The 26,388-nt window shown below is 47.7% G+C and overlaps 1 protein-coding gene across 1 annotated transcript; it reads left to right on the forward strand.

The window, feature by feature from the left end:
* The first annotated feature begins 8,339 nt into the window (after window positions 1-8,339).
* On the forward strand, window positions 8,340-24,397 carry LOC128296874 (MOXD1 homolog 2-like). The gene is made up of 6 exons (XM_053032390.1): window positions 8,340-8,594; window positions 19,716-19,871; window positions 21,044-21,322; window positions 21,404-21,589; window positions 22,265-23,092; window positions 23,587-24,397. The coding sequence occupies exons 1-6, from the start codon at window positions 8,340-8,342 to the stop codon at window positions 23,932-23,934; spliced, it is 2,052 nt and encodes a 683-aa protein (XP_052888350.1). The 3' UTR covers window positions 23,935-24,397.
* Window positions 24,398-26,388: the final 1,991 nt, after the last annotated feature.

Here is a 26,388-nt window from a genome sequence, read left to right on the forward strand (position 1 = left end):
CCGTGTGTGTGTGTGTGTGCGTTCTTAAAGTGGCCCCGTGTGTCGTTGTTAATTTTCCACCCCGAGTTCCGTGTGTCTTGTCCGGTGTGGTACGGTGCATAAGAGGGCAGTTCAACGTTCAAATGTCAATATTTGTCAGTGATTGATGCGAGCAGCCGAAGTCCGAATAAATCCAAGTGTTAAGAATCAGTGCATTCCCCGCTCGGTTTTGCAGTATGACGTGCGTGCGGAAGATGGCGTCGTCGTCCACTGTTGTACGCGGTGCGATCGGCCTGCTGCGATGATGATAATTGCGAAGTAAGTGTCCGAACTAAACTCACACCAACGATCACGATGATCGATCGGCAAACCGGAGTGTCGTGTGTTGTGTCGTCTTCGATCATCTCGCTACACAAGCAGGCGACTGATAAGCAACGTGTTGATTCGTGGCGCATAAAGCGGCGACATGCGTGTGTTCGAGAGGGGTCTCTTGCGCTGTTTCACTTCGTTTGCCAAACGATTAATCACCTTGAAAGTGAATCACCTGTTTGTACAGTGATATGAGAGTGTGTCATTGGGGGGGGGAGAGTGAGAAACGGTTTTAAAACCAGCCAAACTAGAACATCCGGGACACTAAATTCGGCGCACCGATTCCAACTCACTCCATCAAATCCCCGTCCACACACACACACACAGCAACAACAAAAGCAAGAAACCTCCAGAGCCTCGGAAAACAATCAAGCTGGTGGTGTGCTATAAAATGGCACAATATCGTGGCCAGCATAATACCCCACCATGCATGCTTTTACGGCGATAACGAGTTGACCCAGAGAGACAGTGGGGCTCTCCAGTTCCGGAGCGGAGCGTACTCCTTTTTTTTAAATAGCTTTTATTTGGTTCGTTTATTTCGGCCCCAGTATGAGATAAAAGTCCCGCAGTTTATGATGATCCCCGGGAACCGTTTTCCAACGCGGGTCTGGAGTGTTTTCAAATGCTATGCACACTCCACACTGTGTTTCTGTGTGCGTGAGTGTGTCGGTGTGTACATAAAGCGCCATTTGTGGAATGTGAGCTAGTTGGGCATCGCCACCAACCCGGGAGGAAGTCTCAATTGATGGTTTTTCGGACCGGAGAAGCATCCAAATATAAGTGCGCGTCTTTTTTTATTCTCCCCGGGAACTTGAGCGAACCACACCAACCACAACTCGCGGCCAGAACCCTCCCCCGTTCCCCAGTTCCAGCCGGATATTTTGTTGGTGAAGTGAAGAAGAGACCCGTACTCGACTTCCCGTATGCATGGGATGCGTTGTGGATGTGTATGATTCATAGGAAAATTAGACTCATCACGCACTCGCCTCGCGCGCGCCCGTCTCGGGTGAAGGTGGTCTATTCTTGCGGGAGATTTCTCCACGTTTCGCTTCATTCTCAAAATATGAAATAACGACCGAATGGGCAACAGTTGGCCCATTCCACTGGGGGGCGGCTGGTTGTTGTTTTCCGGCTGCCCTTTTCCTTATGGCAGACAACGTTGCGTCTTGGCGCTCGGTGTGATGTGAAATTTATGGAAATCGTGATTGAAATTCGCCCCCAAAGAGTGTACTGGCGTCTGTTGCTTGCTGGCGAGAGCGGGTTTAATGTCACCATAAATTCCAGCCAATCATTACCCGGTCCCGGTTTCGTTTTCTGTCCCGCACTCTTTCTCTGCGTGTCACGAAGGTTAATAATATTTATTACAAAACCGATCCACACGCGCACATCCAAGCCTTGGGCAGAAACCGAACTGGAGAGGTTCGTCGCTTTGAGGAGGGAGTACGAATCGCGCACGCACTAACGCTAATTTGTGATCATTTTTCTGTGACCGTGAGGTGGTCAGCTGTCGGCACATAAATTCTTGTGCCTCGCCAGTGCAGAGGATGTCACCCAGGCCCCGCTGCTTGTGTTTTTGGATTATTAAAAATAGACCTCTGGCGGGGTGTTTTTTTTTTTCTCTCTGCTGGCTGTGTTTGTCCAACCGGCAGCGGTGAGGACAAAAAGCAAAAACACAAAAACCTTTCGAGACAAGCACTGTCGTCAATGTTGTCATTCCGCTTGAAGGTTGACAGATTTCGAAGTGAACCACCATCCGAACCATTCCGTTGTCTCTTGTGAGGTGGCCATGCTTCCAAAACTCGCGCAACTCCACATACCCCGCAGTGAGGTTGGTTAATTAATTCTAGACGGCACAACATCACACCATCGACACACTCGGCATGGGATCATCCCGGGTTCGGGTTCGATTTTGGATCAGTCCGGTTTTTTTTTTTTTTGGGGTTCCGATAAATTGGCCCATCACTCATACGCATACAGAAAGGCGGCAAAACAACAAATGGTTCCCCCCTCACGGTGTTCAGTGATCAGATTTGACAGCAAACCATTAGAAGTGCGTTTTTACGATTGTGGCTCGCATCATGAACGCCGCCCGGCTGCAATCGCTCAAAATCGCTCCGCTTCGCGTCGTGCGGTAAATATTTACACGATCTTCGATCTTCCATCGAAGATCGTTGCATCGTTGCATCTGTGTTGCAGCGTGTAGCCCGTTGCATGTGGCACACGATGCACCATATGGCGTGTTACTGGTTATACAGAGCTTCTGTTTTTCGAGAAACGCTCGTAAGTAGCCCGTGAGATCGTGTTCGCCGAAAGTGATCTAAATCATACACTTCCGCTCCTTAAGACGGGTGTCGGGTAACAACAGAGCGGTTTGGAGGATGTCAAGTGGCAACTGCAAACGGCCCTATTAAGGCGTTTTGTAAGAAAAACCGAAACCATTACACAAATTGCTGTCTTGTAAGGTTGTTTCGTTTTTTCTTCCAACCCCCAAGGATCTTTGACTTCCACGGATGATGTAGTGCGTTGCGTTCTACTAAACGATAATGTTCCATGTTCCTACATGACATCACTTCCTGTGCGTATTGTCGAAAAATTCTTGACTTCTCTCTACTGCTGCATCCTCGATCACCACATCCAATCGAATGTGTGATGTTTGGCATGATCTTGTGATAGTTTGCGAACCCAAAACAAAAAATGGCACCTTTTCGATACCGAGATCGGTAAGTCCTTCCAGGAATGGGATCTACCGCATTCTACCGATCATAAACCCAATCGAAACCCCTCCATAAAACCCCTAATAGTCCGGCACCCTAAACTGACCGACAAAAGGGCAAAGTCCTGTTTGTTTTCTGCCCACCCAGTGTTTGTTTTACGTTCGGCAGATTGATCCCTCGATGGCGAGGGATCGATCGGGGAAGCGTTTTTATCGTCGAAGACAACAAAAAATCCGGCCAAAATGTTTCAGCTGGCCAGACAAATCAATCTCTCGCACAATATCGCGTCAGATGGTGCAATAAGCGTCTGCTGAAAAAGCCAGCAGTAGCCGGCAAGAACCGGCAAGATGGAAGCACTCTTGGAAGCCTGCGGTGTTTGATTTCACACCATTCCGTTCCGTGCAGCTGTCAAGTTGCGTGCGAAATGATTTAATAAAAAGCAAGCCATCCTCCAACATACTGAGGATCGATCTGTAACATAACCTCATCAAAACAGGAGTTGCACGATCGCACAATCGGAACGGAAGCCAGTGCGAGATTGTAAATTGAGCGAAAAGTGTACGCAACATGGCGACCGTTGATCGTGTTGATCTTTCGCGAGGCGATCTTCCGGGTATTTCGGCCACGGGGATCGGCAACGAACGGGGGGAAGATCTTCGCATTTGCTGCCCAGCTCCAAATATTTACCTACAACATTTCAACTCGCATTTTCCATTTTTGGAACGGTTGCTTTGCGGCTCTGCGTGAAACATTATCCTTCTGGGTTGCCTTTTTTTTTAATTCGGTCTGTTGTTACTTTGGAGAGGCTGCTCCGAGGCTTCCGAGCGCCCGAATAATGCACGGATTTAATTCGTAGACGGCCGTAGAAGCTGGCGTCATTTAATACCACATTTTATGCGTCGCGGCATTCTGACGAGCCCGGCTTAGCCGGTGCCAACTTCCAGGCTTTTGCGGTCTGGTCCGATGGTGCGCTAGAGCGATGGTTGTGCAAGAAACACACGCACACCACACTCTGGCAGCCAAGTGGATTGGGTTTCATCAGCGTTTTCCTATGCTTCCTGCGTACGGTTGTTCATCTCCGCTTTCGCTTCCAGCTTCACATCAGAAGCTGCAGCATCAGAATGATGGTGGTGGTGGTTGCTTATTTCGGGTTTGGAATAATTTGGGTTCTGTGTCGAAACCTTCGAGCGAAACGCGGATAGCAGAAGAAGGAAATGTGATGAGGGAAGAAAAGCACACACAGGTTCGGGTCTCTCTAGCCGTCGTCTTCCCACGCAGCATGGTGTGCTTCCTGCTAGAGAAGTTTCAACGGAGAAGGTTCGAAGCCAAGAAGAAAAAATATATTTGTTCGAATCGAAACGAACGCTTTAGAAATGTGTTGTTTTAGACGTTCCCCCTTCGTGCTTATCTTCCATTTTCGTCGGTATGCTCTTTTTCCGGAATGTTACCAGCTTCGTCCGGCGTACACTCCCGATAACTCACCAACCATTACGGGCGGGCCCACACCACACCGGCACTGACTCACGGGCTCGATCGAGAATCAAACAATCGAACGATGCGTCTCTATTAGTCCGGTCCGGTGTGGTTTATCGGTGGTTGGAGTTACTTACATGAAATGAGGTCCAAGCGAGGGAGCGCGATAATTATTGGTAGAATGTGGTCGTAAAAATAAAACCCACGACCACATCTTAGAATGACACATTCCGGCGTATAATCGGACCAGCGAGTGTCGTCTCTTAAGTGCTTTCTCGAGGGGACTTCATCTTTAATAGGATAATTTCATAATCTGTTGGTCCATTTTTCTATTTCCCCCCCCCTGAGAAACGGTGAGAAACGGCGCTTTTCCTTAAGGATGCGAAGAGAAATGGGTTTCACGCTTTTAAAAAAGGAGAAATAAATGCAGTTATTAAATGCGACGATAAATAATTACCCGTCGGGATGTAATGACGTTTGGTTGCCCGAAAGGGATGTACAGTGAGTCCTTTTTTTTCGGGTTCGTTTCAGACCACTCCTCCTGTAAGGTACGATCGTAATTAAACGATTCATTCTCAAGCTGCTGCTGTGGCTGCTACGATCGCTTTCATTGTACGATAAATCATCTGATCCCTTTCTATCATTGCTCCGAGGCGTTTAGAGGCAACGTTCTGGAATGAAAACATTTTCGAACCGTTGCGTCTCGTCCGATACTGAAATTCGAACCACTCGGGTCGGGAAGTATTGTTTACGATCGGATGGCGCGAGAAGGCGATTCGATTCATTAATACACCCCAAACATATCTCCGTCCCGGGGTCTACGTCTCTCTCGTCTCTTGTTTTAGTTTCTCAAACTGAGGATAGATAATTTATTAACACTACACCGCTCAAAACGCTCACCCTGGGGCTTTGGAAGGGTGTGTGAGGCCTTGTTTTGAATTTCTCCATCAAGGAGTTTGAAGCTACGGGTTGAAAAACTAGTTTTGAGCTCGAAAATTCTTCCACAAGGAATTTCATTTACTTGACGTACCATTTTGTGCCCACCTTTGCATAACATTGCTCCGTACGTCACCAAATGGTCCCCGTTTGTTTGGTTAGATTCACAAAGATAAGTTTGTTTTTCCGAACGGGATAATGCCTTTTTTCGGAACAGGACGAAACTAATAATCCCTGTCAGGCGTCGTCTCATCCCATTCGATTTACCAGCAATGTCACTCTTTCCCCGAAGCCCCGTTTTTTGTTCTTTCATAACTTTCCACAAAAACATATTTTGACACAAAACCCCTCGGCACCGGAGGGTGCCATGTTTTGGCCCAAACCAGACAACGCCAAATGTCATCCCTTCGGTTTCCCCGTCATCCCTTTTTTTTCGCAGTTGCAATTTTTGTGATGAAAAAGGTGTGACACATTCCATCGGTCAGAGCCATCCATTGATGGATGTTGGAATATTTTGTTTTCCAAAACAGAACTCATACAGCTGTGTGTGTTTTTATACAAACAGAAGAATAACTTTTACCGTCTGCTGTTAGGGGGTACACATCGGCAAAGGAAAATAAAACGATTTCATTCATCGTGCCTGCGCAGTTTGGTGGCTTTTGAACGCATCGACCCGTTTAAGGGTTGTAACACACAAAAATTGTTACAACACGCACAGGAAAGTTCGTTTGAAACTACCTTCGAAAGTTTTGGGGTACGATTTATGGGACACAATCAAAGCGTCGTAACAGTAAGCATTTTATTAATGTTCTGCTAGTTTCCTGGCTGCCTTTATGACCGCTTTGCTTGGCATTTTTCATTATCGTTCCGTCTTCTCCGTCTTCCGTCTTGCAAGAAGGGAGGATTTGTTTGGCGAAAAACACGCAAAAGCAGACAAAACGCGATTCATCCGCCTGTACGGGGGTTTGTTTTCCGCACCCCGAAGGGATGAATAGATGTTTTGGAAAACACGGTTTTCTCTGCCTGTAACGTTGTTTTGGGTTGAAATTATAAAGCAAGATGCAGTTTTAGGGGTTGCATTGCCCACGATTGCAGGTAAGCGGTGCGGAGAGAATGCAGACGCCTGGGAGACGGCCCATTCTCGTCCGTCCTCGTAAATCGACTCGGAGAGCAGGCGGGCATGTTTCAGATTTCCTACCAAAGATACAAACAACAAATGCCTTTCCAGGTCAAATTCGGTGCTGGTTCGGGTCCCTTTTTCTTCCTCAATTGGTGGTCAATCGGCGAGAAAGGTTTTCGAACCGGATTCGTCCGGATCATAATCACGAAACACGATCTCCACCCTGCTGATGATGATGATGTTTGTTGTGGATAAGATATGTTTGTTGCTTAGATTCTTCCAGGAACGAAAGCTTTCTTCCTTTGTTTGGCCGTTAATGTAAAAAAAGATGAAATCAAGAATAGAAATATCGAACTCATTGGGATCCGATTTTGTGCTCTTTGAAGTTTGGAGAATGATTTTCTTTCGGAGGAATATTGTTCGTAATACTATCTTCATCGTCACGTTTAAACAAAATCAGCAACCCGTAGCGAACCCGCAACTAATTCGTTCTGAAAATTAGATCAATTTCGAGCTTTAATTTCGGATTTTCTTTGTCCAAAATGGTGTTCCTTCGTAAAAACCGCACTCTTATGACACATCCTTATGTTTGAGTGCGATCATTACAAATTTTAACGCTCTTTGCATCCGATCGTATCGAAAAAGGTATGTCTCAAGTTAATACCACATGGTAGAAATGAAATATTCGCACATAGCAGAGGCTGTGGTTGTGCCTTTTTTACCATTAAAGGGGGCAAGTGAAGAGAGGTTTGTGTATTAAATTTTCCTTAACGGCTTTGTATTTCCATTGCATCAGGAACACACACAGCAAAAAAAAGCCACCCACACCGCGAAGCGGCAAAGCACGGCGAATATTGAATTTCGGTGCCGTGAATCTTCTCTAACTGGCGCGTTTATATTAGCAATTCAAATGTACAGCTGCTGAGTGGAGGGTTGGAAAATTCGTTACCGTTCCCCGGTGGGAGAATTGTTTTTCGTGCAGCTCACCTGCTGATGATGCCAAGCGAAAGTGTGGACGGTGCGCGATTATTATTGTGGAGAAACGAAACCCGGTTTTTCTTTTTGGCATTCCCGTGTTTTGCATCATGATAATCGATTCGCTGACGTGTGTGTGTAATGGATGCGTTGAATATTATCAGCAGCGGGAAGGCAGCGTGGAGATATGAGGATTTTAAATTCCACACCCGTGTGCGTATTTCGGTTTTATGGATGCTGATCACAAACCGAATAAAGAAAATGACTTTTTTTATATTTCTGTTTTAATTTGATGTAATTGAAAGATTATTTTTTCGAACAAAAAATGGCTCATGATACACTATCTCTTTTAATGTCCCACCAAATCAGTTACATTTTTTTAAGGAAGAATACAGCTTTATAAGTATGGCGAACGCAAAAGAGATCATTTTTTTACATTATTACATTATTTTTTACATTTTCTTTTATTTAATAACATAACTAAATGCCATTTTTCTCCTCTCTTTCACTTACAGCAGTGTGCTCAGCAGTGTCTTCAATGAGTGGAAAAGCTTCATTGCATCTAGTGACGTACTTCAACTTTCGTGTGTTGTGTAGAGCTTCTTCGGGGTTCGACACCACCGCCCAAAAAACCCAAAGAATAAGCGTTTAGCAGCAGCAAAATCGTCTCAAACTCCCAACATAAAGCGGAGCAAGTAAACGGAGTTTTATCGCTGCAAAAGTTCATACCACAGTGTTTTCTATAGTACAAGTGTGATAGAGAGAAAAGCAAAATGTGCTGCCCAACCAAAGTACTGTTCGGGATCGTCGGCTTCCTGTCGGCGGTTGCCGCGGCCGCCCACTGGGACCATGCGGTCGATCTGGACGAGAACTATCGGCTGCTGTGGAGCATCAGCCAGCAGGACATCACGTTCGAGGTGCAGGCCCGTACGCAGGGTTACGTCGGGCTCGGATTCTCCACCGACGGTACCATCTACGGTGCGGATGTTGTCATCGGGTGGGTCGAGAATGGGCAGGTTCACTTCCAGGTAAGCCATCTCGTGCATCTGATTTCGATCGCCTACACGAATTTGTTTTTTCGGTTGGTTTCTTTTGTTTGCTAGCTGATGGGGAGCGGCTTTAAATGCTTTTTTTATTCCCCCCGGCTCTTTAATCTGCGTGCGTGACGTGTCTGTTTGTCGATGTGAAGTTCGATCATCCGTTAAAATCTTTTGTTCTCGATCGATCGTGCGGCTCTGAACGTTGATGACGAGGGATGTCTCGTTGCCTTCGTTCGTGTGCTACGATCATCTCAACCTAATAGCGGATCATCCGATTATTTGCCAATGAGACGGGAACTCATAAATCATACAAATGAGCTATCGGCAGCTCCGGTCGCACAAGGAACACATTCAAGTGGGAGTGTGTTTTGAAGGGCGAAGCAAGAATCGTTTGTGTGTTTTGTTTGATGAACAAAAAAGCGAATAAAATGTTTTATTTTGCTGTCACATCATATCTCGACTGCACGATCACACCGCAAGATGGAAGACGACGAAAGTTAATAAGCCAAGTTTCGGCCTGGAGTCGGCACCATCGGATCGGCCATTTTCCCAGTGCGTTGAAAGCAGAATGAATGCATTCATAAAATCTTATGATTCTATTATGCTGCCCAAGCACGACGCTGTTTTGCCTACGCGTCCACACCAGAGCGTTGGCTTCCTGTGGCTGTGTTTATAATTTAATTAATGTTATTAATGAGTGACGATAAATTTTCCCACTTTTTCCTACCCGCGAACAACTCGCGGTGAGTGAAGTGGGCTCATTTTGAATGTGTGTGTGCGTTTGTTTGTTCCTTTTCTTCGCGCTGGTGTGCCGTCACAGCGCGAGGATAATTCTTCCTTTCTGATCTTGAACGTTTGAACTCGTTTTTGGTGATACTATTTTGTGTTTTGTTGTGCCCCGGCTGGTGCCCGTTGTGAAATTCGGTGTGCGATCTTGGTTCACTGATAAGCAAATACTTGAGCCCCCGTTGGGGGGACGAGCGAGAAAAGATGGGAAAAGAATTATAATATGTAGCAGGAAGGAAGCAAAGCGAAAAATAAAAACACCAATGCATCCATCCACCAGTGGTTTTTTCGTTTTGCTGTGCTTTTGTGCCTCATCAGCAGCATCTTCCAGCAGGCGATAAGCATCATCGCGATGTTGCTTCACGGCCGGGAATCATAATTAGTGGGTGGCTCTGGTGGCAGGAATCTGGTTGGGGCGAGCTTGTGAAGCAAGGCGCAAGAAGGTTGATGAACAACTGACAAACACGCACACACACAACGGAAATGTGTGTCCGTCCGGGCAACAGCGTGTAGTTTCGTTTGAAGATCAGGAAAAAAGTGCATCAGATAAGATACTGCTGATTGAAGCATTTGTGCGACAAAAAAAAACAAGCCTAAACTGTTGATGAGTGGGGAAAAATAAATTGCTTCGGTTGAGAATTCATCGCTTTTGTGAAGATTTTATTCGTTATCTTAAGCAAATTTAGTTTCAAGGCGGACTACAAACTAAAACCGCGTCAAGCGCTTGTTTTAGCTTGCGCTGCAAGACAACTTCATTTAAATTAATGATTTGTATTGAATATTTTCCCCTGTTTTCGTGTGCCATTTGCTTTGTGCTTCTGTTAATTACGGTGGTCCATACGAAACCTCCCACACGCATTCAGAATGAGGTGCAAACTCTGTTGGACGCCATTGCGTTTTTCCCGCAGGGAGCTTAATGCTACTCAGTAAAACAAAAAAAAAACACATTCCCTTTGGGGGTGGTTACGTTGATGGTTGTAAAAGCTGCTTACACACAGACACACACAGCATCGTAATGTTGGTCATGCAAATTCGGTTACTTATCACACAGCTCCGGGTGTTGAGCTTTCGTCCAAAAATGGCTTCCTACGCAGCGAGCGCTACGTGTTCAAGAAGAAAGAAAAGTTGTTCCTTTTTCGAGAATGGGCGTGGAAAACTGGCCACGAGGTTTCGTATTATTTGGGTGGAAAGAACACACAAACCGCGTATGGCTTTCCTTGGCTTGGTTGGCCGCATAAATTACCGTCCATCACACCTGGTCCTCACCAGTGGTGGTGCTTTTTTTTTGTTTGGGGGAAAACTTTTCTTTGGGAGCCTCCCCGGTACGGGTCGCTCGTGTGTAAGTGTGGCTCGTTAGTGTGATGATTTAAATGGTGGAATTCAGCGGTCGTTCTGCTGTATCTGGCCACGACCCAGACCGCGTGTTTAACGCCGCATGTGAAGCGCCTGAAGGACGGGAGTTCTGACGTCAGGAGGGAGAGATGGGCAACAACTGATTGTTTCTCGTGCTGAATGATGAAGGTTTTGCTACACACCATCCGGGGTGGTGGTTGTGTGTGGTGATTTGAATCAATTTTTGAAGCCATCTTCGGCCCTCCGTTCCGTTCGCGTTCCAATAGCGGAACCGAAACCCCGCGTAGACGCAGCAGATAAAGTGTCTTGATTGGTGGCAATCATTTTTGGAGCACGAGGGTGCCTGCAGTTGTGGTCGAAACCGTTTTCCAAATATCGAACCCGACTAAACACACATTCCCGTACACATCATTCGTACAAGTTTCATGTCCAGCAGCATGTGGAGACCGACATCGCGAGAACTCGTTCGATGAAAATCCCCTTCTTTCTTACCCATTTTGACCAAGCGTCCCGATCGAGGGACATAAAAATGATATCATATTAGGGGAGAAGGAGAGCTCTGGGTCTCTCGCTTTACTTTGTGTCCGCTATCCCGCTGCCCGTTGGCTACGGCTCGACCATCGTCCAATGGATTCGGTTTTATTTCGCTTTTTCTAAGCGTTTGAGGGACACATAAGCGGTTAAGCAATTTTTTGGCCTCTCTCTCCCTACTCGATCTTCATCTTCGTTATTTAGAAGATGAGTTGGTCTAGTTAAGTGTCTTCGTGTGTGTAAGGCTTAAGAAACGGGGCCATATGCGTAAGTTATGACGATGTAATTGAAGCTGAAGGGAGTATCAGTTGAGTTGATTAAAATCAATTTGTTTTGATTTGAGACCGTGTGCGGGATGGGTCGTCTCCATTTTTTTTTTGGAGAATAAGGAGTGTTCTTCACATCCCCCCCTCCCCCAAAATGGGAACGAATTTCTTCAATTTACATGCAACCCTGAAACGCTTGATTAATGCGCACCAATCTAGAGCCGTGTGCTGGCTGTAACCCGACGCACACAAATTCAACGGAATGCTGGCGCTCGCTGGCACGAAATGAAGTGTTCCCATCTGGTGCGGTAGTGCCAGTGTGTTTGCGAGGTAATCCTTCAAAAGCACGGTAGCCCGAGGATGACGCCGGCCAGACTAGAGAGAAGACCGATGGGGAGCCATTTGTATCGTCTTGCTGGTTTTGCTCACGTCCGGTTACCATTGCATCTTCCATCTGCACCTGATTTCGTTGCAGTGGCCACACCACACCATCCCATCTCATCTGCCGGAGAAATGCCGGAGTGTGGGATGAAATTAATATGAGCAGATTTTCGCTTCGATGTGCCCCCGGTAAGCGTAACTCCCAGCTGAAGCTTCGCCAGATTAAGAGCAGGCTCCGTTTGATGCAATTGAACGCATCATGGCCTCGATGGGGTTTCCCGGGCTTTTCGGACACCGGAACCCACTACTGCCGGTCATAACAATCACATTACACGATGCCCCTGCTACGGGAACATTCCTTCTTCGCTTCAGGACGACACCTGCTTTACACGTTTTAAAAACAATTTAATATCCGCATCCGTACGCTCAACAGCAGCTCCAGCACGATGTGGTGTTTGGACGTTTTGGATAAACAAATCTTTTTTGTGCCGAGCTGTGCGTGCCTTGCCTTCGTCCATTGTGTATCTGGGCGTATCGGGGATATGTCTGGCAGTGGGAAAAACCACAGCCCACAGCGCACGCTGGGTTCTAGGAGCGGTGCCTGAGTCTGGCATTGCTTTCCGGCATTTCGCTTTATCATCTGGATATTTTCGAGACTCCCTCCCAGACGGTGGTCGGTGTTGCTTTAAGCAGCTGCGTCCTTTTTGTAGAACACGCAGTCCCGGGTAGAGGGGGTTCTACATCCCCAAGTCACCAGCCAGACAAACGACGAGAACGATCGTGTGTTAGTTAGGATAGTACCTTACGGCTATTCGCTTCCCCGGCTGCTGATAAATGTAATATGCAAATGCAAGATTCCTTTCGACACACGGGCGAATGAAGTGTTCTTTTTTTGGCCTCCTCTGTGGTTGATGCAGGGAATCAACTCTTTCCGGTACGGTTGAGTTGCGCTTCGTCGGATGCGTTAAAATGTCCACATCTTCATGATGCCATTATCCCAGGAATCCCGGATGTCAACTTTCATGAGACCCGAGAGCAGGACTGTGGGATTGGGGGGAAAATTGACGAGTGCAAAAAGGTGATTGACGCCAGATATTGGACAATTCCGAGCGATACGTGCTGTTCGTGTAGCCCTGACCGGCTATATGCAATCCACACAATCCAGTTCCCAGGGGCTAAATCAGCTGAATGTCCAATTTTTCCCCCCCGTCCTGGTGTATGGAGTAGCGTTACGTGCACTCCTTTCTAATGGCCATTCCGTCTGGTATCTAACGTCGTTACCACCGTTCCACAGACGCTGGTTTTTGGGTATGGATATACGCCATAAAGCCATTATCGGCGACTGGCGGACAACAGACCGAAGGCAAGCAAGCCTGTTGCAGTTCCGGAGAGGCTGGGGTGGAACACCGTGGCCGAAACGCCCACTTCAAAGCAAGCAAATTCCTCGCACCATTCCTCACAAGCTGCACACAACAAAAGGCGCATAAACGCATAAACGTCACAATGTTTGGTTGGGATGAGCGCGGGATCGGGAAAAAAAGGCCTGGCAAACAGGCTTTTATTTGGGTTTTGCTCATGGCCCCGGAAAAGAATACTCATTTCCCAATGATAGAGATTTATGATTTGCTTACCTTTCCTCTATCGCCACCACCACCATTTCCGGGGGCTTTCGGAGTTTTGCCGAATTGCAAAAGGATCGCATTCTTGGGTCGAAGTTTTGCAAATGTCCGTAAAACTTTGTAGAGCAGCCAGAAAAAAAACCTGCCTCATGTTGGAAAGGGGGCGGATAAAGCAGAACTGGATGATAAGTTTCGTCGTCGCTTACCAGACAAACGCACATATTCGCGGGGCCACGCAAACGCAAACGAAGGACGCACGGACTCTCTAAACATTAATTGGTAGGAGGAACTCAACTTTCGGATTTGGAGTTTTTTCGTCCGGTTTATTTTTTCTCGGTTCCCTCTTCGTTCCGTTCCGAGCTTTCCGAGGGGTTCGAAGTTCTTCGGAAATTCCAATTTCCTTGCCGACTTTTATTGCAGCGGTTCACAAAAACGGCACGCAATGGCCGGGAGAGAGGGAGCATCCCCATAATGCAAATTATGGCTTCGGTCACTAATTTGAATGATTTATCACTCCGGTTCCGTTTTTTTTTGCGAAAAGCGGTTGAGTCGGAGCTGGGGCCAGGGGAGCTGTTTTTTTTTCTTTTTTGGGTCATGTCCATTAATGTCCGGATCCCTGCTCGCACGCACTCGTGTGGAAGTGAGTAGCTTTCGTGGGGGTTTTTCGGTGTTGTGTGCTACCGGGGATGTGGATCCTCCGATCCACGGACCCTTAAATTTTGTTTTAATGCGTACAAAGTTTTCCCTGTTTGATGGGCAGAACTTAAATTTGCCGCAAGAACTCGTTCACTCGGAAAGGTATTATGGCCCCCCCAGTCCAGTCCGTCTCGACGACAACTCAATCAAGCGATCCACGAAGGGCACACCACTTTTAGTCCGAAACGGGCAGTTTTGATCCGGAATTGACGAACGCCAGGAGGGCTCAGTTCGCCAGTGTCCAGATCATCTCAAATGACCCAGAAAAGCTGCGAACATCTCGCACCTGTGGGTATTGTGCGGTTGAGAAGCAAAAGGCCGGATCTCGGATCGAACACTGTGAGTGAAGTGTTACTGGATGGCGCATTAGCATTTAGATTGAGTTGCAGGTTTGCAGGAAGATGTCACCATCATCATCATCATTCCCAACGGGGCACGATTTTGGATAGAAATAAAAGAGTACTCTGGAATTCAATTGGTGAAGTCATTTTGAATAGAAATTACTTGGGCAACAAGTTTTCCGCAACAAGGGCCTAGCCCACGCTACCGAGACATTAGAAGGAAGTTACTCCGACGGCACCGTCACTCTCGGCAAAGGTTAATCCAAGCGCGATGAACCGTCAACCGTTTGCACTCTTCATCGAGGGGCCAGAAGTTTGATGTCCATCGTCAGTGTTTTTCGAAGCGAAAAGGGTTTTCTTACCCTCTGGCGCGGTCAGATGAGAAAAGCTGTTTATGGTTCGCTCGATCCGACCGGTTCTTCTTGAGCAGCAGCTTTGACGAGCTGTAAAAACTCGCTGACTCGTGTGTTATTTGGATGCGCGATGAATCTCCCCCCCCTCAAAAACATAGCTCAACTCATATGCAGTGTGCAGTTCGACACAAACAAGAGTGCTAGATTTCGCAACGGTGGCGAGGAAAACATCTTGCGGGTTCCCCTTTTCCAATATCGGTGAGATCCGGTGATGAAGTTACAGCATATTGCAGCACTCCGCAATCGCCAGAAACCAGCTGGACAATGGCAAAGCGAATCTCACCGCCTGCTACCAACATATTTTGTCTCTGCTCTTTGTGTTTGCAATGAATGTGTAATCACAACATCCCGATCAAGTTACCTCCCGATGCTGTTTCCAAGCTACCATGGCGACAAACAAAGCAAGCCAGGAGAGCGAAAAAAAAAAGTCCCGAATGGAGAGTCATAATAATTTGGACCTCGATGAAAGGGGGAGATCAAAACATCCAAGCAAGCTTGGGGTTTGGTCTTTGGGATGGAGATGGTAAACGGGCAAAGTTTTTCTTTGCTGGTGCTGCTACTGACTCTGCTGCAAGCCACCAGTTATGAACGAGGGAGAGAATGTGTGGAAGCGTGTGTAGTTAAGCAAGAAAAATAACCTACCAGAAGCTTGCTATTCTGCATCATAAGAACCTTTCTGGCTCGGTTGCTCTGACTGGTTTTCCCTTGGTCGCCTGATCACATGGTGGGACATGTGTGTGGATGTGTATGGTCATAATAATCATAACCTTCGTCTGGCAATCGAGTTCGACATCCTGTGCGCCATATGTCGGATAGTCGTTGGAGGTATAATATCATCCCGCCCGTTCGCATAATGATGATGACGCTGTGTGGCAATGATATGGGCTTTGGTTTATTTCTCCCCGAGTACGCTCGATTCGTTTGCTTGTGGTGCAAAATCAGCACGATGTCTTAGCCCACATTTGGCAATAAAGAAAGTGAGTTTCGCTGGTTTTATTCTTTTGTTTGTTTTGTTTGTTCGATGGCGCTTCGTATTGTGTACGGTTTTACACCAGCAACTAATGGTAGTTTTGTAATTTTTATTAATTAGTTCACATTCTCGCGCGGATAACTCCTCTGGAAAAGTCGGCAAAAGTCTAGACTGTATCGGGTGGGATGATGAAAGGGACTTGACGGCGCCAGGAAAGTTTGTGCCGCGGCGTCATCGTACCCGGACTTTCGCCAAATTTTGGTGGTTGAAGTTGTTTTTTGCCTTCTCGCTAGTAGCAAATTGCTCACATTACATTTAATTCACTTTGCATCTTAGCGAATAGGGAGGGGGAGATATAAACCGAGTTCCCCCGCTACACAATACGGGGGTACGTGATTTTTTTTTCGTACTCATTGCTTCGTTTGTGTGAGAACCTGCCGGAACGGGATCTAAAAAGGGTGTTCCCATTACGGTGGCCCGCGTGGGGAAGAGACCCGGTAGTTATATGCGTAAGACCCGTAACCCGGCTGCACTGAGTCACCCTGCCCTGGTTGTGCTTGACGAGGAGAAGAATAATTGCTTTTAATTAACATTACTTCTTGCTTCTTACGCGTCGAGTAGGCCAGTGGTCTTGCCTTTGAGGTCTTTTCCCTCGCTCGATGCGTGGTCTCGTTGGATACTTTTATTTCGTTCGAGAGTGGGTAGCAAGCAAACACAAATAATCCGAATTTCAGTCAAACTACGTAACATTAAATTGAAATATTTGTACCGATGGATTCCAAGAGCTTCGCGAAGAGGCACTGCAGAGGATCGAACTTTAAAGGTGCATTTGGAAGATGGAAGACCAGCAGCAGCACGGGTTTGGGCGTGAGAACGAGTTATCTTCGTTGGGTGCTGCATCCTTTAAGGGACGACCTCGTGCACGATGACTCACGACAAGCGGAGGGAATCGGAGTTGGCGAGACACGCTTATCGGGTGACGGTTTTAGGATTCCTTCAAGATTTACGCTCAATTAACCTCTGCGGCCGTCCTTTTTGTGATAGGAAACCGAACGCTCTCTTTTTCCTCTTTTTGTTCTATTTTTCTTAAATCTGTTGTCGGTGTCCTTTTGAGGAAAAAGGAATTCCAGCGTCTGCGTTTGGTATGCACCGTGGGGCATCTGGGCCGCAAACAAAAACGTTCGCTTTTCGAGGAACTTCACCATGCAAGACACCGTTGCGGTACGAAGATAAGAAGACATTTTGTTTCCTCTAATTTTAAACCATGATTGATTGAACATTCACCACCATCGGGAGTGCATAAATATACGGGATGACGGAGACAAGCTGCAAAAACTGTCCGGTCACTGTAGACACCCCGCTCAGTCTCAGGACGAATTTTGCAAAAGATTGTGTTTTTCTGCTGACGTAAAACAACCATCGGAAGCACGTGTGGGGGTACCGATGACTCCCGGTGACTAGACACTTTCAAAAAAATCCCCCCATTACGAACGCACTTTGACACCGATAGGTCCCACATCAAATATTCAGACCCGCGCAATGGCATCCATCATGATCACGTGCGTTGCCCCGTGTGGTCAGCGCGAAACATGCAACGAAATGGAGCGGAAATTGATTTCAATCAATGGCGTTGGGTTTTCCCCGTCTTGAGGCCCTGGAACCTTCCAAAAACGACCTACAATCTTCCAACCCCCCAACGGGGTAGCGCACCATGAAAAGGCGAATAAAACCCGGAAGTCTAGTCGGGGTTTTGGCGGAAGATCTTGGGGCCCCCAAAAGATGAGACCTACATAGGGCCGCTCATCATCACACCCTCTTCTGGAGATGGGGTTTTCGTCAGTAACCCAAACGGAAGTAAATAAAACTGGATGGATGAAAAGGCGATGAAGAAAGCTTCGTTGGGAACTGAGAGAAATTGATTCCCGGCAAGAAAGACAAGAAAAACAACACCCCGGCGCAGTAATCTTCGCCGAGGGAATTAATTTTACTTTTCTGGGTCACTCCACTCCTATAAAATGGGGTGTCTTGACCCTACAAAAGACACCTCCTCGTATGTGTTTTTGTGGGTCTCTGGGTTGTTAGGCGGCGCCCGGTAATGGTGGCAGTCTGTAATCAAAAGTTGAATTATTTTCCTGCGCCCAGACCGTTGTCGAAGGGTTTCGGGGGCTGCTTTTTTGTTTTTTGGCGAACTTTCACTCACACCCATGCAGTTGTGGTTTGATGATAGGTTGTGGCCCCTGCGATAGGTGTATCATGTTTCTTTTCCCTTTCCCACCACCCCGGGCCACCCACCCCGGGGGTCTATAATTATCGGGTGGAAATGGTTAACTTTGGTGAAACATCATCTTTTCATCACTGCTCTCGCGCGCGCCCGTACGTGTGTTTTAATTAATCAAAAAATCAACGCAAACAGACGCAAAATTGTGGCGCTTGCTTTCGCAGGGTAGGAAAGGTGAAATTAGCCTACATTCTGTTGTACATTTTTGCAATCCCTCCACTCCCCGAAAAGAGCCAATTAATCTTGTCCCCAGAGGTTTTCGGTAGGGAATGTCTTCATGTCTCATGAAACGGGGACTACACGGGCGATGTGTCATTTCGAACCTGTTTTTGCTTCTCTAAGCACAACTTCCGGCACAAAAGGGTACAAGACGGACCCCGACCGGGGTGAAGAAGGGGAAAAGAAAAATATTTTATTATCTCTCCGTCGACATCTTGACGACTTGACCCGTCCAAAATGTCTTAGATTTTCGGGTCTAGGTATGGTTCGGGTTTGAGCTCAGGTTGCCGGCCTTTTCTCGCTCCCAAGCTCAGTACCATCCGACGCGACGTGTTCGTGCTGAAAGAATGTTGCCCTAGGATCAGAACGAAACGTGCTCCGTCTCGGCAAGTTAATTACTTTTTAATCCTTGTGATGGTTGCTGTGTGTCGCCAGTGGAACGATAAGCCCCGATTCCGTACGTGGTTGCTTCTATGCGTGGTTACACGTTACGGGATGGATCAAATGCTTTCAACAGGCATTAGCGCAGCATGAGTGGGGCCAACGCTTTTTAAAACCAACCAGCTTCTTCGCATACACTCCTCTTCCACTCGACCTATTAATCATGCACCTAAGATACGTCATCGACCACGTTGTCGTGCTCACGGCGAGCTCAATTCGCTAATGAGTCGCGCTTCCACAAATAGTGAGCAAATGTAATTCTCACCTTCCTTGCTGGAGGTGCCTCGCCCTTAACTCTTATCGCGAAAAAAAAAGATATATTATCTCCCACGCTGCTAACCATCCGTTAAGGTGCGAAGTGACCCTTTCGGGAAGGGGCCGTGGCTTTCTTTCTTTAAGAAACAAAAAAATTAGCACTCCATCCTTAAAGCGTACGAACGGCAAAAGGGTTTCTTTCACTTCCCGAAACAAAAAAAAAAAGGCCCGGAATCAGGTTGTGCATTAAGGTGTGAAATAATTAACACCAAGCGGTGGACTCGCCTGGTAAGCGAACGACCACCTGTTTGACGTTCTTTTCGCTAAACGGGCGCAAGGGCGCAAACAAAACCGCGTGTCCCCGCGTGATCGGACACTGAGGTGCGCTCCCGTTTTGCTTGATTTTCATAATTTATACCCCCGGAAAAACTATGCGGGCCATGGATGTGGCCAGTTTAATTTATTCACCATGCTTTATTGGGCAATTCCTTGACGAGGAACCACCCTGCTGTACATGTAAGAACTCAACATTAATCCTTTTTTTGTTTCTTCTCCTCCAGGATCGACACTTTAAGCAGAACAGTAACGGAGAGCCACACGTGGACCTGTCGCTAGACTACGTGCTGCTGCTGGGGTACGAGAATGCAACCCACACGGTGCTGCGGTTCCGCCGGAAGCTCGATACGTGCGATACGGCACAAGATGTCCCGATTACGGTAAGTAAAGGTGGCCAGAAGGAAGAGATACATTCCATACGAACGGAATGTTTCCGCGTAATGTCCGCCAATGAATGTCGCCCGGGAATTGGGTGAGGAATTTGCATTAATTTGTCGCTTGTTCGCCAATTCCGGACAGCAAGACGCGCCCGTCGCTTTGGCGATTTTTGAAGGCATTCTCGAAAAAAAGGGTATTGAAGGTATATCATTGCACATTCCACAGCAGATGGCTAATTGTTATGCCGGTGTAGTTTTCATAAGTCACCGCCGCACTACCTTGTGCATCATCAATGACGTTGAATTATTGTCCCGTTTCGTGGGCAAGTTCTCATCCAAGAAAACGAAAATCCAGCCGAAGAAATCCGGCTGTAACTTTATCATTCTTTTTTATTTTCTTGCATTTTCGCTATTGTTTCCATCAACCCCCTTCGACCGGGACGTGGGACGTGCCGGACGGACGCTGGACGTTTTTCCCCCCCTTTAGTGTGGATGATGAATTTATGCAAATGACAAAAATTGCGCACTGTTATGAATGCAAATTCAAATTATAAAACGCTTAAGGGCCACTCTCGGTGTGATGGATGCATTCAGCATTAAACTTTACTAGCGCCCGTAGCCACTTACACCTCGCTTACGGCGGCGGGTGGATTGCTGATTCTTTTGTGGACATTTTGAACTTGTCATGTTACACAGACTCACCGGACACACAGAACGCGGTGGCCAAAAGTTGGAAGAATCATAAAATCCTCATCGTCGCACGTCGCAAAAAAAATGGAAGGAACACCACACACACAAAGTAGCATCCCGTCCGGTTGTCTGAGAGAGCCGGGTCGGGTTTTTTGGTTCATTGGAGCAGAGATTTGGGTACTTCCACCAAGCGACAGGCAGCAGAACGGCTCTCCCCTATCGCAAAGGGGATTTAAATAAATTTACATTTGAATAAAGCCGATAATTGAAGCCGCATGTGTTTCGGACCGTCTTGTGTGGGGATGGCCCCCCGGGTTTGATGAACTCCGGCTGTCAAATGGTAGCAGATGGCGCCTGGGTGTAGAACAGAGTTCATGAAAACTGCCCGGTAACCCCCGGGTGCACTTTGGTTCGCAGTTGAAATATTAATCGCTTTTTTTTGGTTTGTTTCTGCCACTTTCAATCTCTCTCTCTCTCTCCACCAGAACGACACCATCCGCATCATCTACATGTACCATAACAGCGAGCCAAGAAACGGTTCCCAGGCGATCGGCACGCTGCCGGATCCGACCGAAGCGTTCAAGGATTCGGTACCCATCTTCCTGACGCAGCGCGTCAATCAGGTGCCGATCGAGCTGGATTCACGCACGCGGACGATCGAGCTGCGCAACAAGGACGTCCCGATACCGCAGACGGACGATAACCTGCGGTGGTGTACGATGTTCAAGCTGGACCAGTTCGTGCGGAAGCATCACGTGATACGGGTAAGTGTAAGCTCCTTTCCCGGAGGTGATGATCTCCTCGGTGGGCTGAATGCTGATCGCGTTTCTCCCTTCTATTTACAGTACGAACCGGTGATCGAGTCGCGATCGAACATTCCGCATCTGAGACACATCATACTGTACGAGTGTCAGGGTTCGACGCCCGAGCTGGAGATCATGTCGCGGGAGTTCGGTCGATCGTGCATGGAAGCGGAAAAGGAGCTGCTGACGTGCAACTCGATCGTTGCTGCATGGTCCCGAGGATCGGAGGTGAGTCCAACCAACACGAATATCTTAAAGTAACGCTAAAGATGTCTGTTTTTACAAGCCAATGCCCCCTCAGACGTACATTGGAAATTGTTAGACAGAAGTTCTTCTGTCTTCTGACTGTCTTCTGATTGGAAATTGTTAGACAGAAGTGTTTACTCAGAAGTCTTGCGATATTTGTAACGCTAAAGATGTCTGCTTACAAGCTAATGCCCCCTCAGACATACATTGGAAATTGTTAGACAGAAGCTTGTGGAAAATGCCACAAGAAAAAAAAAGACATTTCAACACACCTTTTAACCCCCGTGCACAATTATAAATTTCCTCTCGAACGCACCCAAACAACTCCTCACAAAAAATCAATCAAACATGTTAAGCATTTAATAATTGCTCCGCTTGGGCCAGCGCAGGGTGTCGAGACACGAGAAGATGTCGATTGATTGCTGAACGCCCGCGGGTTTTGTGATGCAAGACACCTTCGTGCGATCATGATTGAAGGACAGATTTGTCTGGCAAGAAGGTTGAATCACGCGCACGAGCATGATGCTGAAGGCGTTTCTGAAGTAAAGCAACAAACCTTGTGGTTTCCACGCGTCTTCACTTCCAATTCCATCTTGGCCAAACATTGTATCTGATGGCGTTTTCTTTTCTTCTTTCTCCTCCACCGTTCATTTGCAGGGCTTCACCTATCCGCTCGAGGCCGGTTACCCGCTCGATTCGTACCAGGCCCGGTTCTACATGATGGAAACACACTACACCGGCTTCCAGAGCAATTCGGTCGACCTGACGCCACGCGTCGACAACTCCGGCCTGCGGCTGTACTACACCACGACGCTCCGCAAGCACGACGCGGGCGTCCTCTCGGTCGGCATGCAACCGAACTGGCGTCACATCATCCCACCGGGGCAGGATCGGGTGCTGTCCGAGGGTCACTGCATAGAGGAGTGCACGCAGCGTGCCTTTCCCCGGCCCGGCATTAACATCTTCGCCGTGATGATGCAGACGAACGGCATGGGACGGCAGATACGCTTCCGGCAGGTGCGGCACCGCGAGGAGCTGACACCGATCGCACACGACGCGAACGTGGACGCCAACTACCAGGAGTACCGCCGGTTGCATGTGCCCGTGAAGGCATTGCCCGGGGATCGGTTGATCGCCGAGTGCACGTACGACAGTACCGGCCGGAAGCAGATCGCACTCGGCGGGTACTCGTCGCGCGACGAAACCTGCCTGGTGCTGAGCTTGTACTATCCGCGCCAGAAGGAACTGACCTCCTGCCATTCGATACCGAGCCTGCCGACGGTGTTGCGGGCGGTCGGCATTAACGAGCTGGCGGCCGGTACGAATCCGATTCGCATCGCATCACCGCCGGAAATTGCCGGCATGACGCTCGAGGAGCGGCTGCTCACGTACGATTGGCGCGTCAACTTCAACGACTTCCAGTACGTGGTGCGCAAGGGCGCGTTTAAGCCGCTGTGCTGGAGCGCCCGGAATACGCCCATACCGGTAAGTTCCAACTGAATGAATAAATTAGAATCTTTTAATGCCGCAGAAGAGTTCCGTTCCCTGGGGTAAAGGAGGTCGAATGGTCAAGTCGATTCGACCAGTTTTCGACCTCATTTTCGGAGTAGTTGAAACTAATGAATTTCCCAAAACCCTTTACCAAAACCCCCCTACCCGGAGATCGAATCGACGCTTGTAAAACTTTCCCAACTTTCAATTCCCGCTTTGCCACTCCATCCCTCGAGGAGAGGATTATTTATCGGTTCCTGCTCGGGAGCTAGTTGGGAGCTTTTTGCATAGTACTTTATAAATCAATTTTATGCAAATATTGAGGTTTCTCTCCATTGAGGGCCCTTTTTAACCGCTTGAAGCGGTGCCATGCCCCGCAAAAAACCTTCTTCTTCCGGCTGGACGGAGGGATGATTGGTCACCTTATACTAACGTGCGTTTATCTCTCTCTCTTTCTCTCCTTTTCCGTGCTGGTGCGAATGAAACAGGGTACGGATAATGTGGATGCGTACGCACCGAACCTCACGAAAATCTGGCGTCCGATGGCAACGTGCAGCTTCAGTGGCGGCGGCACATCGGCACACGCCGGCAGCGGAACCGGCGGCGCCAGTTACAGCGTCAATCGGTTCGTTACCGAGCGCGACATCAGCCTCGACCGGCCGCTGGACGACGATGCGGATGACGACCGGTGGAACGTGATCGAGGGTGCGGCCCGAAGCAAATCCATCCGCAGTTCGGCCCCGTCGGCGAACCTGGCCAGCGGGGTAACGCTGGCAGTGGCCGTCTCGCGGTTAGTGCTGTTTGTGATCTTTCTCAACACGGTCAGGTTACTGTGAGGTGCGTGTGAGGCCGGGGCGTGGAGTGTGGTGAACAAAGTGATAAGCAAATCCAGAAGCTGCCACCGTGGGTAAGGATGACCGTTTGGGGAGGAGTACTGATGTGCGGCACGTGATACTAAGACTGGGTCTACTAGAATCGTTTTTGCGTTGTACATAAATGTCAAGTTTTAGCCGATAGGATAGATAGGAGCTGTTCCGTCTCCTCCCGAGCCCGATGTGCGCTCCCATCAAGCGTAACACTCACACAGACATACACAAGTTCACTAGTCATTTGAGGGAGCGGCTCAACAGCAACAGCAACAATTCGGCCGGAGGAGGATGTTGAGTAGTGCGTATTTAATTCAGGGATATGTAAATTGTGAATCTAGCGGAAGCGAACAAAGAAGAGAGCCAGTTGTTTTTTGTGAAGAATAGCAAACGCGGCGTGATCCACAATCGTCACGGGTCCGTCGGGTTTGATTTGCAGCTAGTGCGCCTTTGTACCAAGAGAGAGTGGATAGCGTTTAGTGCGATAAGTGTACATATAAGTATAGCGACATATTGTAATAAAAGGAAAATAAACTATTCAAAATCAGAATTCATTAAAGCAAAACTTCTTCGATCTTGTGAGCTGTGACGCATTCCGGCCCGAAAGAACCACATTTGTTTGACCTGGCATCTTGTGTGCTGGGTCTGTTTAAATGGAGCCCACACATCCTGCACTAATCCTGCACGAATTTCGCAAGCAGTGGGAAAAGTTATCCGCATCGATAAAATGTCGTCTCCTCCCTCCCCGCCGGAAGGCAGTCACATTGCTACAGCTTTTCATGGTTTTGTAGCGACACTGTGCATGGGCTGCACACTGTTTCCTGTCCGAGCGCTCCAAGAGATAGGGGGTGGCAAACTTACATCAAACATTCAAATTATTTCCGCAACAAACTTCCGTACCCAAAACTCTGGGAGGGAACTCGGGAAAACATTGCACTTCTACTCCGGAAACGGGGAGATGCCGTGCTGTGCGCACACGCATGCCCTCGTGTGGATCTTCAGATTGAGTGGATCTTCGATAAAAGGCACCAGCAGCAAAACACAATACACTGGGAAGCATTTGTCTAGGCCATGCTGTACATCTTGCATCCCCACATTGTGCGAGAGGAATAGCCACATCCGGATGATGCGTTCCGGAAGGATAAATGCATCCAGCAAAATGCAGGGGATGAGTATGAGTCCCATCCGGTCCCATTTCGGAGGCATTTCGGTGCATTCTTCGCAAAAGAGTTTTGCGGGGGCACCGACCATGCACCTACCATGGACAAATGTTTGCCTCCGGTAAACATGAAACTTACTCGGCGCAGTTTTACTGCCAGAAGTCAAACCTGAGACACACAGAGAGCCGGTTGGGTGATAAATATTCTCTTAGGCCAAAGATAAACTCATCTCCTCGCAGCTTCGAAGCCGATGACACGTGTTCGGGCAGGGTTTGCAAAGGAAGGCATTGAGATTAGACCCTTCACGGTTTGTTGGGCATCTCCGGGCCCGTTGCAGAGAAGGTACTAATCGAGCAGAAATCATTGATAAAATGCTTAAAAGACTGCTCCATAATTCATCCCCCAATCGGGAATGGGTAATTTACGGATCAATCGAGAATAATTCTTCGTTGCGTTAACTACTGATTAACCTTCTGCAGCCAGTGAGCTCCCTACTATCCAAGTCCATCAGCGTGGATCTAAAAGTGGCAAGATTTATGGACGAATCTTCGGCTATTTATTTCACCGTTTTTTTTTCTTCGCTTTACTACCCCTTGACCATCAATCAGGGGCCCTTTGAATGCATACCATTTAAAAAAAGTAAAACTGGCAGCGAAATCGAAAGCGAAAATGGTGACAATGGTGTGACGAACTTTCTGCCAAATGGATTAATTTTCTGCTCGTTCCATTAGTGTATCTTATCGGATCGGAACCTCGGAAGGAGAGGGGAGGGATTCAAAAACAGGAAGTGAAATAAAACACTAAGGATACACTCGCGGGCAAAATCGGTCGAATAATGGTCCATTTTCATTAGCTCGCGAGAAAATGACACTTTCACTTGGGGAATGGTTTTTCATTGTCTTTTTTTTGCTGTCGTTTGCTTCTTCCTTTGGCTATTTAAGCCACCTAGCGATGATACGATCCAAAGTCCATCTTGCTGGAAAGCTCGCTTAATGGTGGACATATCATTCCGTGTGTTTTTGGGGTGTTATATGTATATAAAACAATTTAAAAGAAAGAGCTGTCCCCTTTTCGATGGCAGCTAGAGGAGATGCAGCGGCGAGCAGGCTACTCAATACACCAAAATCCGGAAACCATTAAAAGCCGGCAACAAAGGATGACTCTGTTACGGAGCGCTTCGGAGCGGGGTTTTGCGAGTAGTTAAGCGATAAAATTAAATTGAACAGAGTCCGAAACTTCGCCCAACATTGTGACACTACGGATC

This window comes from Anopheles moucheti, chromosome 2 (assembly GCF_943734755.1).
Source record: "Anopheles moucheti chromosome 2, idAnoMoucSN_F20_07, whole genome shotgun sequence".
Taxonomy (NCBI): Eukaryota; Metazoa; Arthropoda; class Insecta; order Diptera; family Culicidae; genus Anopheles; species Anopheles moucheti.

Excerpts from the sequence above, each read along its gene's own strand:
- LOC128296874 (XM_053032390.1), top strand. The coding sequence starts at position 8,340 with ATGTGCTGCCCAACCAAAGTACTGTTCGGGATCGTCGGCTTCCTGTCG. Across the intron at positions 8,595-19,715 it reads ATGGGCAGGTTCACTTCCAG|GATCGACACTTTAAGCAGAA; the intron begins GTAAGCCATCTC and ends CTTCTCCTCCAG. Across the intron at positions 21,323-21,403 it reads GGAAGCATCACGTGATACGG|TACGAACCGGTGATCGAGTC; the intron begins GTAAGTGTAAGC and ends TTCTATTTACAG.